The sequence below is a fragment of the Ictidomys tridecemlineatus genome, chromosome 1 (assembly GCF_052094955.1).
Source record: "Ictidomys tridecemlineatus isolate mIctTri1 chromosome 1, mIctTri1.hap1, whole genome shotgun sequence".
NCBI classification, from domain to species: Eukaryota; Metazoa; Chordata; class Mammalia; order Rodentia; family Sciuridae; genus Ictidomys; species Ictidomys tridecemlineatus.
In genome coordinates, this window is record NC_135477.1 from 618,938 (window position 1) to 637,719 (window position 18,782).

The 18,782-nt window shown below is 57.9% G+C and overlaps 1 protein-coding gene across 3 annotated transcripts in view; it reads left to right on the forward strand.

Annotated features, from left to right (window-relative positions):
- The first annotated feature begins 7,223 nt into the window (after nucleotides 1-7,223).
- The window catches only part of Cfap46 (cilia and flagella associated protein 46), an 80,924-nt gene continuing 69,365 nt past the window's right edge, over nucleotides 7,224-18,782 (forward strand). Inside the window, exons 1-10 of one of the 3 annotated variants that reach the window (XM_078023856.1) lie at nucleotides 7,224-7,384; nucleotides 7,816-7,940; nucleotides 8,089-8,220; nucleotides 8,574-8,638; nucleotides 9,314-9,478; nucleotides 10,231-10,354; nucleotides 11,054-11,148; nucleotides 11,700-11,810; nucleotides 14,810-14,909; nucleotides 17,928-18,026. In XM_078023856.1, coding sequence (XP_077879982.1) covers nucleotides 7,336-7,384; nucleotides 7,816-7,940; nucleotides 8,089-8,220; nucleotides 8,574-8,638; nucleotides 9,314-9,478; nucleotides 10,231-10,354; nucleotides 11,054-11,148; nucleotides 11,700-11,810; nucleotides 14,810-14,909; nucleotides 17,928-18,026 — 1,065 coding nt within the window. In that variant the 5' untranslated portion in view covers nucleotides 7,224-7,335. The remainder of the gene's footprint in view (nucleotides 7,385-7,815; nucleotides 7,941-8,088; nucleotides 8,221-8,573; nucleotides 8,639-9,313; nucleotides 9,479-10,230; nucleotides 10,355-11,053; nucleotides 11,149-11,699; nucleotides 11,811-14,809; nucleotides 14,910-17,927; nucleotides 18,027-18,782) is intronic. The other 2 variants (XM_078023852.1, XM_078023845.1) reach the window with 2 other exon arrangements.

Sequence of the window (18,782 nt, forward strand, 5' to 3'; positions counted from 1 at the left end):
GATGTGACAATGAGAAAGAACACCAGGCCTGGTTCTAGTCTGGGGTCTCCTTGGTGATGGGACTGTGTCCCCAAGATCCCTTTGGTGACAAGACTATGTCCTGAGATCTCCTTGGTGACAGGACTGTGGCTCTGGGGTCTCCTGGTAATAACAGGAGCATCTCTGGTTCCTTCCAGGACTCCTGAATGGGGCTGGTCAGCACAACCCCAGGTCAGGATGGATGCCTGAGCCTCGCACCCCCCCTCTGGGGGATCGACAGGCTGGAGGCTGATTAGGCCTCTGCAGAAATCCTGGAACTCTGGGGCTCAGGGATGTCCAGGCTGGTGAACACCACTGCTGCGAGGGGTGGCCCAGGTCCGTGGGACAGAAGCAGGGAGGCGCCACTGCCCCGGTGCTCTGGATGCAGGGCAGGAGGGAGACTGGCAGGAGTGCAGTGGGGCTCCAGGACAGCCACAGCACCCCTCACAGCACCCTGACTCCCACCCCTGCTTCTCGGACAAGAAAATCAGGCTGGACTGGCCTGACTTGTCCTGGCAAAAAAGGACCATCTGGCGAGGAAGCGACACGCACCACAGTCTTGGCCCTCTGGCTACCTAGAAAACTGCGGGCTCCAGTGTCCAGTGCTCCAAGACTCAGAAACATCCTGCTACGTGAGGCCAGGGCCATGCCAGAGCCCTTCTACCTGCTGGACGCCCACTGTGAAGAAACTAGTGGACTGTTGTAGGGACAAACAAGGCAGGGCACCAAAGAGAGCAAGAAACAGTTTTATTGGCTGCAGCCAGGTTCAGAGGGCACAGCTTTTGCTGTAATCAATCAATCCCCTGAACCCCGAGTTCAGGGAGTTTCAGAGTTTTATCCCCAGCATCTAAGGGGAGGGGCTCCAAAGTTCACAGTCTGCAGAAGCTCACATAAAAGCAGCTTTTTCTCTCACTGTTCTGGGCAGTTCACCCGTCAAGGGCAGCACCTGGGAAGGGGAGAGCTTCTCTCCCCCCTCTTTCCTCCCCTGCCAGCTGTTACCATGGAGCCCAGTTGTGACTTCTCTTAAAAGTGTAGACACCTCTGTGAAGCCCAGATCAAGGCCAGAGGCCTTGTTTGCACACTTCTACAAACGACTGTCCTGGATATTTGTGAAAAACTAGTAAGGGGTGTCCAGCACCTGGAGTGCAGGTATCTTCCCCGCCAGTGGCCAAGTAAACAGGGCGACAGGAAAATAGGAAGTTTGTCTACATGGGACTCTTTTGCAGAGACGCTTGCTGACAGTCCTAAACCAGCCATGGGGAAGATTTCTGGAGAGGCCCAGTTAGGACCTTTCTGTGGAGAAAGGGGGTGCCACTTCAGGACCACCCGCAGCCTAGAGCTGCCAGGAACTTAGAGGAGGCCAGGTTATAGGATGGACGCCCCTACCTCAGAGGGCCAGCTCAAGGACACAGAGAGAAAGATATTCAGTTTCCAAACCACATCAGGTAGAACTACCTCATCAGAACCCGCCACAGACCAACCTCAGACGCCCACCTCGGACCTTGGACCAAACTCAGACGCCCACCTCATACCAACCTCAGACGCCCACCTCATACCAACCTCAGACGCCCACCTCATACCAACCTCAAACGCCCCCCACGGACCAACCTCAGACACCCGCCAAGGACCAACCTCAGACGCCCACCTCATACCAACCTCAGACGCCCACCACGGACCAACCTCAGACGCCCCCCTCGGACCGACCTCAGACGCCCACCTCGGACCAACCTCAGACACCCACCTCATACCAACCTCAGACACCCACCTTGGACCAACCTCAGACGCCTCCCACGGACCAACCTCAGACACCCACCTCAGACCAACCTCAGACACCCACCTCATACCAACCTCAGACACCCACCTCATACCAACCTCAGACGCCCCCCACGGACCAACCTCAGACGCCCCCCAGAGACCAACCTCAGACACCCCCCAGAGACCAACCTCAGACGCCCCCCACGGACCAACCTCAGACACCCACCTCATACCAACCTCAGACGCCCACCTCATACCAACCTCAGACGCCCCCCACGGACCAACCTCAGACGCCCCCCAGAGACCAACCTCAGACGCCCACCTCATACCAACCTCAGACGCCCACCTCATACCAACCTCAAACGCCCCCCACGGACCAACCTCAGACACCCGCCAAGGACCAACCTCAGACGCCCACCTCATACCAACCTCAGACGCCCACCACGGACCAACCTCAGACGCCCCCCTCGGACCGACCTCAGACGCCCACCTCGGACCAACCTCAGACACCCACCTCATACCAACCTCAGACACCCACCTTGGACCAACCTCAGACGCCTCCCACGGACCAACCTCAGACACCCACCTCAGACCAACCTCAGACACCCACCTCATACCAACCTCAGACACCCACCTCATACCAACCTCAGACGCCCCCCACGGACCAACCTCAGACGCCCCCCAGAGACCAACCTCAGACACCCCCCAGAGACCAACCTCAGACGCCCCCCACGGACCAACCTCAGACACCCACCTCATACCAACCTCAGACGCCCACCTCATACCAACCTCAGACGCCCCCCACGGACCAACCTCAGACGCCCCCCAGAGACCAACCTCAGACGCCCACCTCATACCAACCTCAGACGCCCACCTCATACCAACCTCAGATGCCCCCCACGGGCCAACCTCAGACGCCCACCTCGGACCAACCTCAGACGCCCCCCACGGACCAACCTCAGACGCCCCCCACGGACCAACCTCAGACGCCCACCTCGGACCAACCTCAGACGCCCCCCACGGACCAACCTCAGACGCCCACCTCGGACCAACCTCAGACGCCCCCCACGGACCAACCTCAGACGCCCCCCACGGACCAACCTCAGACGCCCACCTCATACCAACCTCAGGCGCCCCCCACGGACCAACCTCAGACGCCCCCAGAGACCAACCTCAGACACCCACCTCGGACCAACCTCAGACGCCCCCCACGGACCAACCTCAGACACCCCCCACGGACCAACCTCAGACGCCCACCTCATACCAACCTCAGGCGCCCCCCACGGACCAACCTCAGACGCCCACCTCATACCAACCTCAGACGCCCCCCACGGACCAACCTCAGACGCCCCCCACGGACCAACCTCAGACGCCCCCCACGGACCAACCTCAGACGCCCCCCTCATACCAACCTCAGACACCCACCTCAGACCAACCTCAGACGCCCCCCTCATACCAACCTCAGACGCCCCCCACGGACCAACCTCAGATGCCCCCCACGGACCAACCTCAGACGCCCACCTCGGACCAACCTCAGACGCCCACCACGGACCAACCTCAGACGCCCCCCAGAGACCAACCTCAGACGCCCCCCACGGACCAACCTCAGACGCCCCCCAGAGACCAACCTCAGACGCCCACCTCATACCAACCTCAGACGCCCACCTCATACCAACCTCAGATGCCCCCCACGGACCAACCTCAGACGCCCACCTCGGACCAACCTCAGACGCCCCCCACGGACCAACCTCAGACGCCCCCCACGGACCAACCTCAGACGCCCCCCACGGACCAACCTCAGGCGCCCACCTCATACCAACCTCAGACGCCCACCTCGGACCAACCTCAGACGCCCACCTCATACCAACCTCAGACGCCCACCTCATACCAACCTCAGATGCCCCCCACGGACCAACCTCAGACGCCCACCTCGGACCAACCTCAGACGCCCCCCACGGACCAACCTCAGACGCCCCCCACGGACCAACCTCAGACGCCCCCCACGGACCAACCTCAGGCGCCCACCTCATACCAACCTCAGACGCCCCCAGAGACCAACCTCAGACACCCCCCACGGACCAACCTCAGACGCCCCCCACGGACCAACCTCAGACGCCCACCTCATACCAACCTCAGACGCCCACCTCGGACCAACCTCAGACGCCCACCTCATACCAACCTCAGACACCCACCACGGACCAACCTCAGACGCCCACCTCATACCAACCTCAGGCGCCCCCCACGGACCAACCTCAGACGCCCACCTCATACCAACCTCAGACGCCCCCCACGGACCAACCTCAGACGCCCCCCACGGACCAACCTCAGACGCCCCCCAGAGACCAACCTCAGACACCCCCCAGAGACCAACCTCAGACGCCCCCCACGGACCAACCTCAGACACCCCCCAGAGACCAACCTCAGACACCCACCTCATACCAACCTCAGACGCCCACCTCATACCAACCTCAGACGCCCCCCAGAGACCAACCTCAGACGCCCCCCACGGACCAACCTCAGACGCCCACCTCATACCAACCTCAGACGCCCCCCACGGACCAACCTCAGACGCCCCCCAGAGACCAACCTCAGACACCCCCCAGAGACCAACCTCAGACGCCCCCCACGGACCAACCTCAGACACCCACCTCATACCAACCTCAGACGCCCACCTCATACCAACCTCAGATGCCCCCCACGGACCAACCTCAGACGCCCCCCAGAGACCAACCTCAGACGCCCACCTCATACCAACCTCAGACGCCCACCTCATACCAACCTCAGACGCCCCCCACGGACCAACCTCAGACGCCCCCCAGAGACCAACCTCAGACGCCCACCTCATACCAACCTCAGATGCCCCCCACGGACCAACCTCAGACGCCCACCTCGGACCAACCTCAGACACCCCCCACGGACCAACCTCAGACGCCCCCCACGGACCAACCTCAGACGCCCCCCACGGACCAACCTCAGACACCCCCCACGGACCAACCTCAGACGCCCCCCACGGACCAACCTCAGACGCCCACCTCGGACCAACCTCAGACACCCACCTCGGACCAACCTCAGACGCCCCCCACGGACCAACCTCAGACGCCCACCTCGGACCAACCTCAGACGCCCCCCACGGACCAACCTCAGACGCCCCCCACGGACCAACCTCAGACGCCCCCCACGGACCAACCTCAGACGCCCCCCTCGGACCAACCTCAGACGCCCACCTCGGACCAACCTCAGACACCCGCCAAGGACCAACCTCAGACACTGGCCAGGAACCAACCACAGATGCCTGCCAAGAACCAACCACAGACACCAGACACTGACCATCGCCTCAGAAGCTGGCCACCGACCAACCACAGAAGCCGCCACAGACCAATCTCAGACTCCCATCACGGACCAATCACAGACGCCCGCCACGGACCAATCACAGACGCCCGCCACGGACCAATCACAGAAGCCTGCCACGGACCATTGCCTGACCATCTCCTCAGATACCCTCACGGACCAATCACAGACGCCCGCCACGGACCAATCACAGAAGCCTGCCACGGACCATTGCCTGACCATCTCCTCAGATACCCCCACGGACCAATCACAGACGCCCGCCACGGACCAATCACAGACGCCCGCCACGGACCATTGCCTGACCATCTCCTCAAATACCCCCACGGACCAATCACAGACGCCCGCCACGGACCAACCTAAGACACCTTCACGGACCATCTCCTCAGGCACCCGCCACCATGTCCTGACCATCTTCTCAGATGCCTACCATGGACCCATCTCTTCAGACGCCCACCATAGATCCGTCTCCTCAGCACCTGCCACAGACCCGGCTCCTCAGATGCCCCCCATGGACCATCCCATCCCGTGTGAAGCCCCGGGACCAGCCTGCCCATGGGTGAGGCCCAGGCCGCAGGCCCTCAGGTCTGGTCTTCTCAGGGCACTGGGCCACTGTGGCGAGGCGCTGTGTGGCTGCTCCAGGCGCCTCACTGCGGGCAGCCGGGGTCCCTGGAGGCTCCGCAGATCCACACTCCGGCCTCGGCCGCGCCCAGGGCTGGCCTCTGGATGGTGGGCAGGTGCCTGCTGGACTGTGTTCCAAACCCCTGGCCAGGCGTGCCAGTCGCACCCGCATGGGTAAGCCCGAGCCATGCCCACCACCGCACGGCCCTGCCCCTCGGCCGGCCCTCCTGGGGCTTCCAGGCCATCTTTGTTCACCCAGGTGCTGCTGGTGCTGGGCCTCCTGGCGCTGGGCCTCCTGCCGCTCCTGCGGCCATCTGAGCCACTGGCCGTGGGAACTAGGCTCATGGCTTCCTCTCTGTCCTTGACATGACCGCCTCCAGGCCTCTCTGGGGGACTGGCCTTTCCTCCCCGACTCCAGTCTCCCTTGGCGGAGCGGAGGGTGGCTTTCCAGGAGGCTGGGTGGTCTAGTTTTTCTCTTACTTTGCTTTTGGTAACCTAGAACATGGCGCCTGCTCCACGGAGGAAGAATGGTCTTCATTCTCCAAATCCTAGGCTGCCCGTCTCTGCACCAGGCCTGGTGATGGAGGACCCCAGCCTCCTCCGGTCCACGCCCCTTGGTCCGTCCAGCCTTGCGGCTTGAGGAGTGGCCTTTCCTCCTGACTCCAGCCTCAGTGCCTGCCACGCACCAGGCCCAGCCTGGCCCACCCTAGGCTGCAGACACAGGTGGCCCTCTGCCCTGCTTTTCCCAGGGCCATCCAGGCTGCACAGCCCTTTGTGTCTCTGCCTAGATTCTGGAAATGGCTCATGGGGGTCCTGAAGGATCCCTGTCTGGGTTGTGCCTGGGGCCTCCTGCTCTGGGGAGGGACCTGTGTAGCGGCAGCACCCACAGGCCAAGGCCTCCCAGCTCAAGACAGGCAAACCTCTCCCGATGGGCCCCTTGGTCAGCTGGCAGCCCACCCCTGGAGCAAGATCACGCACCTCCTGGTCCCTGGCCCCTTCCAGGAGGGGCTCGGTGGTACCGGTTTAAGTGGTGTCTTTCTGTGGCTCTGGGTGGGCCACGCCTCCTGCTCTGGGCCAGTTCACTCAGGCTGCCGTCTTGCTGCGGATCCTTGACTTGCAAGGTCTTACTGCACCGCAAAACGCCTGCAAACTGTCAAAGCGCTTGGGCGTCTTTTACTTTTAGAGGCCCCTCTCCAGACCAAAGGCCTCCCATTCTTTCCTCCCTCCACTTCCTTCTGCGGGGACACCTCCCGCTATCACAGGGACGACCCTCAGGGTAGCAGAGCCTGCAGCTCCTTCTCAAGCTGATCCAAGGTCCTCCCGCAGCCGGGTCTGAGCCCGAGGCCGCCCTTCAGCAGGCGCAGCCCCGTTGCCCTGGGCGGAGGGCGGGGCACCTGCTGCTCCCGCCCGGGCTCTGCGCTACACGGGGACCTCCGACCTCAGCTGTGGACTCCTGGCAGGCGACCCCGCCCCGCCCCGCCTGCGGGTCCGCTCGGCCCTGGGCGGCCCCGCCCACCGGCCCGCGTCCCTCCGGGTGCTAGGCAACCGTGGGTCCGCCGGGCAGCTGACCGCTGACTGTAGGCAGCGAGCGGCACCATGGATCTGGTCATCACGCATGAGCTGGCCCGCACCGAAAGCCACCAAGGTGGGCCCGCCCCCGCCTCGAGGAGACCCAGGACCCCAGACCCCTGGAGGAAAGGACCCAGGGACCCCTCTCCAGGGAGGCAGTGGACCCCGACCCTACACCTGGAAGGTCCAGGGAAACAAACGGCCCCCAGGAGGGGAGCACCCCACCCCTAACTCCGCCCCAGGAGACCTCTGGACCCCACTCTCTGGGAGGTGGAGACCCTGGAGGGCCGCGGCAGGGCAGAGACCAGGACTTCCTGTTCTAAGCAGTGGCTGGCTCTTTGTGATCCCTGCCCCTGACTACAGCGCTGGCGAGGCTCTGGGGGCCTGACTAGGGTTCCAGGGAATATGTCCCCGCTTGTCCCAAGGACAGGCCAGGGGAACATAGGAGAGCCTGGCCGGGGCTGTCCTCTTCATACCCCCACTTCCTCCGGACCCTCTGCCCCATAGACCAGGCCGCCCTGAAGCGAGCCTACGAGCTCATCAAGTCTGCCAACATGGGGAAGTCTGAGTTCGACCCCTCAGAGAGCTTTAGCCCGGACCTGTTCGTGCTGTGTGCAGAGCAGGCCCTCAAGGTGACTGGCCCCCAGCAGCTGGTGGGGAGGGCTCTGATGGGTGCTCCTGGGGACAGTGCTCGCTGGGCCTGCCCTGCTTTCCCTGTCTGCAGTCAAGGCTCCTCCATCCAAAGAGGGTCTTTCCTGCCCTCATTGTGTCATCTTGCAGATGGGGCAGCCAGAGATGAGCGAGGACTGCATCCAAATGTACTTCAAGGTGAAGGGACCAGTCACCCAGTTTCTGGGCCGAGCACACCTGTGCAGGGCCCAGCTGTGTGCCCCTACGTCGTCAGACAACCTGGTGAGAGGGCTGGTGCTCAGCAGCCTCTAGAAGCAGGGCAGGCTAGACAAGTGCTGAGGTGCTGGAGCAGAAGGGAATTAAGTCTCCACATTCGTTTTCACAGTGATGTCAATGTCCAGAGTTTTCTCAGGTGTCTGGTCCTGTGTGTGACCCTTTACCTTGGCGTGGTAGTGTCATGGTCTTTCTGCCTTCTGCCCCTGCAGCTGTCCCTGAGCTGAGGGAGGGAGCACAGGGAGGCCAGGTGTGTGACAGGTGCAGCTGCCTGTCTGCTGGGCCACTGTGTGGGGATATGGTGTTCACAGAAGTGACTTGAGCAGAGCCAAATCGAGCTGTGCCTTCTTGTGCCGTTTCAGGAGGAATTTGAAAACTGCGTGACTCAGTACATGAAAGCTATAAACTTTGCAAAAGGGGAACCCAGGTAGGCAAGCTTGAACCCTTTTCTAATGGATTGTGTGAAGACAGTCGCCAAAGGTGGCCCTGTGGACCCATGTATTTGGACTGTCGGTTTCCCAGCACTTTTCCTGTGTCTTGTGCTGTCAGTGGATTGATTGGTGGTGGTAGATGCGTCTTGGCAGGTGCAGCCACCACATTGGTAGAAATCCCCACAGAGCCGCCTGCTACTCTGGTTTCCTTGGCCTGCATGGGGCAGTCAGCGTCGTTCTCTATGGCATCCCTCTGAGTGGTGCCCTGGCCACCCTCTGTGTCCCCCATGGGCTGGCCATCCATGCCCCTGGACACCGAGTCCCCAGATCCCATTCTATTGGAGCTTCCCACACCACAGTCAGTGTGGCTTTGAAACCGGAGTCTTCACACAAATGGGAATGCACACAGTCAGCTGGCGCCCAGCCGATTCCTGGTCATCTTCCAGGTCAGGCAGGGTGGTGGCACCTCCAGGAGCCAGTGTAAACTGAGGAGCCATGGCTGGGTCTTCCCTGGTCTGGAACCTTGGCTTGCTCACAGTGGCTGCCACCCTGCCCAGGGGATGGCTCTGCATCCTGTGCTCCTGAGGGGCCACCTCCATCAGCTGGAGGCCACAAGAGCACAAGGAGACGGGCCTCCTGTGCGCCAGCTGCTCAGATCCCTCTGGCCGCAGGTACTACTTCCTGGTGTACAATGCCTCCGTGCTCTACTGGCACATGGTGAGGCCATTCCTCAAGCCTGGATGCCACCAGTACGTGATCCCCAGCCTCTCCCAGATCGTGAGCGTGTTAAACCAGACAGAGGAGGAAGACAAGGAATGGCGGGCGGAGCTGATGCTGTGAGTCCAGGTGCCGCTTCCCTGCCTGCCTCCCCGCCAGCCTCCCCACCAGCCTCCCTTCGGAGCCCCACTTTCCCTTCCATACTGGGACTGGGTTTGCACCTCGGCAGAGGTTTGAAATCTATGGGTGAGTCTTCCTGGGGGTGTTTCCACAGAAAACAGAGACATACGTCTAGACTCAAAGTGAAGGCAGTGTGGTCCTGGTGTGGTCAACGCTCAGCGTGGGAGGCTTTCTCACAAATGCCTGAGCCATCGAGAGCCTGCGCATCTGCCAGGCAGCACAGGGGACAGACTCGGGCTTGGCCTGAGAAGCCACAAGGGCAGATGGTCAGCAAGGCCTGGCCAGCATGCCAGCTGGACAGAAACAGGGCCTGTCTCAGTGACTGGGCAGTTGTGGCCACAGGGTCCCACTTGTATTGACCGCGGAGATCCCCACTCAAGTCCACGTCCGTGGCTGTGGGTTAGGGGCACCACTAGGGGCCATGTGGGGAGATTTTAAAACAAAGTAGATATAGATGAGATCTTTGAGGTGCTCACAACGCCCACAGCTCCCTGTCCCTCAGGAGGATACAGTTCTCTCCCTCCCGTGTGTGGGGCAGTGGCTCTCCTCCTGCAGACCAGTTCCTGGTCACACTGTAGTCCTCTTTCTAAACTCGGCGAGACACACAGCTATGAGAGGAGGTGACCCAGGCCTGGCATTTGCACAGAAGGACATTTTGGGAGGTTCAGTGCCCACCCTCTCTGTTATCAAGGGAACTTCTTGAGTGTTACCTGCAAGCTGGGAAAAAGGAGGAGGCAGCCAAGTTTTGTTTGACAGCAGCGCCATTCATAAAAGCCAACGTGCCCCACAAGTACCAGCAGATATACTCCGTCATGGTGAGTGGACGTGTTTAAAAACAGATATTAGCAGTAGTTTCCCTGAAGATCATTGTTCAGAAAGCTATGCATGAAAACCACCAACAAGGCCATTAACTGAGAGTATAGAAAGGTACGCTCGGGCTGGTGATGTGGCTCAAGCGGTAGCGCGCTCACCTGGCATGTGTGGGGCGCTGGGTTCGATCCTCAGCACCCCATAAAAATAAAATAAAGATGTTGTGCCCACCAAAAACTAAAAAATAAATATTAAAAAATTCTCTCTCTCTTTTTTTTTTTTTTAAAGAAAGGTACGTTCACATCTGAGCAAAACAAAGACATGGCCAATCATTCACCTGAGAGCAGATGGACATAGCCATTATTTTTAAAAAAACAAAACAGGATCTTTGCCCTCATTATTTCTCTTTACATATTTCTTTTGTAACAGCATGGAATTTTTTCAAGTTTAACCAATAATTTGTAAAGGTATAAGTGATTACTATAGGATTGTGTCCCTAAAGCGTTAATTTTTATATTATTCATTGGCTATTATTTTCAGGTATAGGGATCACCTTAAGTTATATATAAAAAGCTATAAAACTTCAATGAGAAAATACATCTTAATTACAAGAATTGATTTTACAGGAAGAAGAAAATAATATCTAAGCACAAACCTGAATCACTACTTAATTACCTCCTTCATCCTGTTCCATCTTATAACAGGTTCGTCATGAATTAATGGATGAGCTTCACTTAAAGATGGAAAAGAAAACTTCCATCAGCCTGTCAGTGTCTTTCCACATTAATTCCCTCAAATCGTGAGTAGTCCTGAGGCAGCAAAGGCTGAACTTTCCAGGGTTGAGCTCAGAAGCCTGCCCCGCCCACTCATGGAGGTCCTGTGTCAGTGGGTGGGGGTCAGGGCTGCAGGAACCAGAGGACTTGGGGCCCAGGGACTCTGCCTGCTGAGGACCATCAGGCCACAGTGTACCTGGGTACAGAGGGTTGGAGGAGGCAGGCTAGGCAGCTCAGTGGGGCGTTGCTGAGGGGAGTCTGGCCTCCTCTCTTGTGAGGAGGAGAGGAGACCAGGGCTTCTGTGCCGGTGGTCTTAGGTGAAGTGCTTCTCTGTCTTGGTGGCCCATGTAAATTTTTCCAAAGTGTTTTTTTTTTTTTTTTCAGTGAAATAACTCCTAGAAGGTGAGGAAAGATGAGGAGTGAAAACCTTTCTGGGAGTGGTGGGTAGATAGCAGGAGGGACAGGCTCGGCCTATGTTCACTGGGAAATACAGGTTCATGGATTTAACATTTCCCTTAGAATAATAATAAACATCTGTAAGGATGCTTTGGTTATTTGCTCTCTGAATCAATTCTAGAAAGCTGGACAAAAATGAGTTACCGGAAGACGTCTCTTCGATTCTGAAGAGGGCCTACAGACAGATAGGTCTGTGTAACATCCAGCGCTTCCCTGCAATGAGAGGAGAAAAGTGAGTGTTTGTGTTTCCAGTGTGTAGTCTCTGGGATCTCTGTGCAGCATTCAGAAAGTGCTGGAACACATGAAAAGATACAGAACAAGCAGCTAGAAGCACCTGCAAAAGCTAGCAGAGATTTTAATACATCCCTCTCTGGTCTTTCTTTCTTGAGGTCTGTGTTGTTTGGTGCACCTGGGATATGTGACCTCACATCCCACTTTGCAAAATCAGCACAGGCATTTCCGAATGTCACAGCCTTTCACAGTGTCTGAATCCCCCAGGTGGGAGAGCCCGTGATTCACGCACATGGCGTCGCAGGAGGCTCGTCTTTCCTGAGCACATCTGGAGGTCCCTGGAGCCCTCTGAGCACTTGTCCAGGGATGACTCCCAGGAGAGGTGCTGAGCCTGGGCAGCCCAAGGGCTCTAAAAACTCCTCCCCACCAGGGCAGGTGGCAGGGGTTTGGTCCCCCCATCCCCCAGTTGTTTGTGGCTCCCGAACAGCTCTTTGTGTTGGAGACAAGTGGGTCTGGGGGCAGATTACCCCGGTTTCATTTGCATGACTCATCACCAGCACGGCTTAACATGCAGCCGCCTCTGGGCCTCGGCCTCACCTTTTGAGCCTCATCTTTTGGCTGGGGTCTTCTGAGACTCTTATTAACTTGCAATCACCCCTAACATCAGCAGCATTGTGACCTTGGGCCTGAAAACAACTGTTTGGGGTGTTTTTTCAGTTTGCCATTTGATCATGGGTCCGGGGTATGGTATGTTGGACTGTGTTCCCCAGAAGGGTGCACCCCAGGCTTGGCCTCTGCCCCCACGACATGTCTCATTAGAAGGACAGTCTCTGCGTATTTTAGTGAAGAGGAGGCACATGGAGTGAGGGTGGTCCTCCCTGTGAGGAAGAGCCTGTGGCACTGGGTGAGACTGTCGAGGAAACTGTGAGTCATCTATGGCTGTGTGACACATGACCACAACTCTGCAACGTAAAACAGGACGTGCTGGCCTCCTGGCTGTGTCCGTGGGGAAGAGTCCTGTTGAACCCAGAGCAGGATGTTGGACACCTCAGGTCTTTGGGGCTGGACCAGGGAAGCAGCACCTCCCAGCCCACTGGGTGCTGACAGTATTCTATGCCCATGGATACCGGACCTGGTGGCATTGTGTTTGATCGCAGAAAGGAAAGAGTCAGCTCAAGCTCAGGGTCGGAGGCCTGGACAGTCCAGTGAGGACATCAGGGTCTTCTCAGAGGAGGGCACACTGGAGGCAGGACCAGGACCTGCAGATCCTATGGCAGGAGACGGGCAGAGCAGAGGGCTGAAGTCCCCTTTTGCAGGTGGGCCAGGTCAGCAGTGGCTCCTGGTGGGAGCAGGTGAACACACAGGTGTCCCAAGAGGGACATCCACATCCGTGGTCAGATCCTCTAAGGAGTTGAGGCTGGAGCCAGGCTCTCCTGGTCTGCTCGTGTCCCCCACGGGATGTCTGTGGACACGGGGTGCTGGGTGCTCTTTGCCCAAGCTGTCTGACAGGCACGTGAGTGGCTAGTGCCCCCCTCCCGAAGGCGTGCTGTCTGTGCCTGTCTGCTGAAGAATGGCCTGCCACCACTTCACTCCTCTTTTCTCGCGCCACTTTGAAATGGAATGTGTTTTCTAAATATTTATAGGCATTGTTTGTGGTTGTTAATTTCCTGTTCATTCTGTTTACCTGGTGTTTTAAAAGTGAGTATAAATGAGTCCAATCAGACTCTAGGAGCCTTTTCTGTCAAAGTCTGGACTCTTGAGCTCCACTATGACTACCGCTGCCCCTGTTCACCACTTACTCTCTTCAGTTTCTTTGTGGACAGAAATGTGGTATTTAATATGAGAGTGATTTGGGCTGCTCTTCCCACTGACCCAGGGCCTCACACTGTTTGGGGCCTTGGTGCCTATGTCCTTTCCTGCGTCCTGGGCTCCCAGACTAGGTGCTCAGAGGGACTGCAGGTGGCCTTGCTCTGGCCAGCCCTGCATCTGTGATAGGGAGGAAGGGTCTCCACCCAGCGTGGTCCTGGACCTGCTGCCATGTGGACTGCTGATCTGGGCACCACATCTGGTAATGCAGCCACAACGTCTCCGTGTGAACAGACAGGGTCTCCCTGGGATCCAGTGTGTGACCTGTGTCCTGCTGTCAGCCCCAGGGGATGTGGTGTCCGCAGGCTGAGGTACCACTTGCACTGCAGCACAGCCTCTTGGGGGTATCGGTCCTTCCCTGATGCCCAGAGGGCCGTGGAGGCTTCTGGACTCGCTGCAGGCTCTGCTGAGCCCCCCTGGGCTTGTGTGTCTGGAGTTCTGGGCAGGGGGATCCATTCTGTTCAAACTGTGTGGTGACTGAAAACCAGTAACCCACCCTGCAGTTTTTCTCCTCTTGACTCACACAGCTGGCCCCTGTGGGTGACGGCCAGTGCTTGACCCTGGGAGGGAGGACTCTGCTCCAGCAGCCCAGGCATCCTCCCTGCAGCACCCCCCCCATACCTGCTCCTGCCTGCCCGTGTGGAGGTGACACCCTGGGGCTGTGCTGGAGGACTCTGCTCCAGAGCCCAGCATCCTCCCTGCAGCACCCCCCCCCCATACCTGCTGCTGCCTGCCCCTGTGGAGGTGACACCCTGGGGCTGTGCTGGAGGACTCTGCTCCAGAGCCCAGCATCCTCCCTGCAGCACCCCCCCCCCCATACCTGCTCCTGCCTGCCCCTTGCTGCCCCGTGTGGAGGTGACAGCACTCTCTGGGGCTGTGCTGGAGGCCTTGGTGACACTGTGTAGGCTTGCTGCAGGTGTGCACTCGACTTGAGGACCCGCGGAGGCTGCACTGGGAGGCCACTCCCTGCAGAGAGCAGCTTGGGCCTGGTGGGGCTGGCTGGGGCCTCTCCAGGACTCATTCATTAGCTGGTTGATTTCATTGCTTTATTTCTTATTCTACTTTTCCCTGTCCACCTGCCCCATCCGTGTGCTCGGTCCCCTGTTGAACCAATGCCCATCTGCTTCTTTCCAGAATGCTTTTGCTTTTCGAATTAGCTCGTTTCTCTCTGACCTTGAAATGTGAAGACATCACCTCTGACTGCCTCTCAGACCTGAAGAAAATGGACAGCAAAGTGAGTGGCTTGGTGACAGTCGCTCCCTGGGCTCTGCCCAGCCCGGGGGGCTGAGTGTGGGAGCGGTGGGGATGGTACGACCCTTGCCATTCTGGGTTCCCCCTTTTTTCACCTTCAGCTGCCCCTCACGTGAGGGCTGTGTGACGTTCCACGTGGAGCATAGCCTTGGGTCCCTGCCTCGGCCGAGGGACGGTTCAATCCTGTGTGATTTTGTGCTTACTTCACAAAGGGCTCTGAGGGACATTTTGGGTCTAAGCCTTTTTTGCATTGAGGGTTTTCCCTGAGGTAGGTTCACTGACCAGGTCCCCGAGGACTCTGGCTGCCGAGGTCCTGTGATACACACAACAACATTGCCCTCCAGGGGATGTTTCAGAGGGTGTACCCTGCTGTGAAGAGAGCACGGGGTTGGTCCCTGCCTCCGCACAGTGTAGAAGGGTAGAGGACAGCTGTGTAGAGGGTGTGGTCCTGGACTCCATCCTCACTGAGCACAGGCTGTGGCTTGGTCCGAGTTACCTGGAGTGAAACCCCCTCGGCCTCAGGAGTTTTGACATGCAGACAAAAGAAACAGCTTCTTTAGCAAAGAGCAGTCGACTCTTCTCCTGGCTGCCGTGATCGGGAGACAGTTTTTGAAAAGGAGATGAGGCTTCTTGTGGACCCAACAGTCAGGTCCACCTGGGCAGGACCAGCTTAGCCTGGGAGTCACTTGTTCTTGAAGCAGTTTGCCGAGTTCTTTGGTGGGCTTCATGCCCATCTTTTGGGTTTTCATAATGTGGGGGCCCAAACTCATCATTGCCATCCAACAATGGACGGCACCCGAGTTCCACCCTCACCAGCCGAGTAGCCTTCCTGCTCCCCCAGAGCCTCTGTTTCTGTCTCTACAGGACAAATCTCCTAGAAGTGGAACCCAGGCTTTGAGCACAGAGAGGCAGGGTATGCTGCCCAGCCCTAGTCTCTCTCCAGGATCTCTGCTCCACAGCCCCCGCCACCTCAGGCCTCTTCTGATGCCGTGGTGTGTGTCTGCAGGCAGACTACAGGGTGGGGAGCAGTTCCCACTCTCACCAGGCAGGCACAAAACCTCAGGTCCTGGAGACTCAGGCATTTGTCCCCAAAGTGAGAAAGCTATCCCTAGGCTGCATACTGCTCGGGTCATGCATAGCAAGCCTGGGACACAAAAATAAAGGGACAGACTCTTTCTGAGTGGTGTGATTGGATACCAGGACGAATCTCAAAGACACAGAATACAAGAGTCCACAGCACCCAATAATGTGAACTGGACGATGTCTGCCATCCGAGAAAGAATTGCCAGACACCCCAAGAGGAAAAGAGGAAGAGAATCACCAATCAAAACCCCTCAACCAAGAAACTTTGCCGATTAGTGGACACAGACACCGAAACAGTCATCATAGTATTCCAGGTGCTCAGGAAGGTAAAAAGTTTGAACTTTTATATTAAATAGGATCAAGGAAGATAATTCAAACTCCCAAACAGAATTTCTAGAGCTGAAAACTCTCTCAAATGAAGCTGCACTGGACAGAGTTTAAACAGGTCAGACATTTTAGAATAAAAGATTAGCAAACCTGAAGGCTCTGTAATGGAAACAGAATGAAACCCAGGAAGGAGAAAAGTGGAGAAGAAAACATTGCCCATGAGTGGGGCTGGGCAGCTTCCCGCAGAGTAATAAACACGCCACATAATCCCTGAAGGAGAAGGGAGAAAGGGCAGCTGGAAGGTGCTTGAGGGGTTAATGGCTGAAGATACTGAGTCTGATAATCTTCAAAAAAGATGTTCTGTTCTGAGGAACTGAAGTTGGGATGACAGCAGATTTCCTGCTGCAAGCAATAAGACCAAAGGACAGAGATCATCTCTACCCAAACAAGAGGCATCCACCCTGAAATCTGCACCCAGGGAAAATTCCTTCAAAACTGAAAACAGAGATCCCTATGATTTATTAAGATGATCAGAAGCCGAAAAAGTGTGCCTTCCACTTCCGGAAACCAAAGGAAGTTCCTCAGGCAACTGGAAGATGGGACCTGAGGGGGTCTATGCGCAGGGCAAGGAAGAGCAGCAAAGGGAGCCAGCCATCTGGAGAGGCCAGCGCGGCTGTCCTGTGGGATTCTAGGCAGGGGCACTGGGCCTGTGGCAGCTGTGGCCCAAGGGCAGGAGGGACTGTGCTGGCCAGAGCACTGTGCTGCACACCCAGGGACTGCAGGGTTCTGCCAAGCTGCTGTGTGCACGCACGTCTTGAGAAGGCCACCGGAGCAACCCTGCAACAGGCACAGCTGTTGTGGCTGGGGACCCAGCCATGCAGGTGGAGTGGAGCCATGAAGGAGAGTCAGTGGATACAGACAAGACAGAAGGAGAGAAAATGGAATTAAGAAAAGGAGGGATGAGTAGGAATATGTGGCGTGGCATCAGTAGGGTCTGTCCCCTGAACCCAATCATGTTGGGATGACAGTAAGTGCAAATGGCCCAATGCCAGGGACAAGGCGCATACCATCATCCTGGGGAGAGCAGGTCCTGTCCATGCTGCTGCAAGAAGCCCATGTCCAGCGTGAGGGGAGGCAGGCACCTCTCACCAGCATAGGACACCTGCTGACGCTGGGGATGTCACTGTTGGTGATGAGAAGATGCTGGCCACAGAGAGAAGAGGCGACAGGCGACAATCCTCAGGGCTCACGTACCTCGTCGCACTTGCAGTGGTATTTTGGACATGCAGGGATTGTTAGACGGTGGGCACATCAGGCTCTGATTTCAGAAGCAGGGCCAGCCTCTGCAAAGTCCCCTCTGCAGCTGAGCCCACAGCAGGTGGGCACGGGGTGGAGGTTTCCTCTGCCTGCTCCCTGAGCTTTTGTATCTGGGGAACGTGTCCAGATTCTCGGATGTGCCTTCGCTTCGGCGTGTGGTTCTCCTCTATGGGCTTCTACCTGGCGTGGCGGTGGTGTCTTACGTGGTCTCAAAGTTGGCGAATTTGCAGGTTAGCTTCGTCCAGCTCTTCACACACAGTGCTGTTTGTTACAGGACCCCGGGAAGCTGATTGAGATTGAATGCCTGGAGTGTGAACTCGAAGCCTCCAGACTTGAAAATAAAGTGAGAATCTACCTCCGGACAGCTGTGGAGGTGGGTCTGAGCCCAGAGTCATGGCGCACGGCGCTATGATCTGTGGCTCCCCGGGAGAGCCAGGTCTAGGCCAGGTGGTCCTGCACTGGGGAGGCACCTGGTCCCCGTGCTCACTGCCCTGGCTCTGTGCTGGTGCCCAGGTTGGGTGCTGCCCAGCTGTGCCTCACCTCCACGCCATGAGTGGGTGAGGGCTCAACCCTGGAGTCCAGCACTGGGCCTGCACACACTGAGCTTCCAGAGCTGACACACCAGAGTCCACAGTGGCCCCGGGACACCTTGGCCTCCCTGGTGGTTGGAGGCTGAGATGTGACTTCCTAGACCCCGAGTTCTTCTGTCCTGTGTTGGAGGCTGAGATGTGACTTCCTAGACTCCGAGTTCTTGCCAGGGTGACAGCTTCCCCGTCCCCACCAGGGCTTGTCTGGGTGATAGCCTCCCCGTCCCCACCAGGGCTTGCCTGGGTGACAGCCTCCCCGTCCCCACTAGGGCTTGCCAGGGTGACAGCTTCCCCGCCCCCACCAGGGCTTGTCTGGGTGACAGCTTCCCTGTCCCCACCAGGGCTTGCCTGGGTGACAGCTTCCATGTCCCCACCAGGGCTTGTCTGGGTGACAGCCTCCACGTCCCCACCAGGGCTTGTCTGGGTGACAGCTTCCATGTCCCCACCAGGGCTTGTCTGGGTGACAGCCTCCCCGTCCCCACCAGGGATTGCCTGGGTGACAGCCTCCCCGTGCCCACCAGGGCTTGTCTGGGTGACAGCTT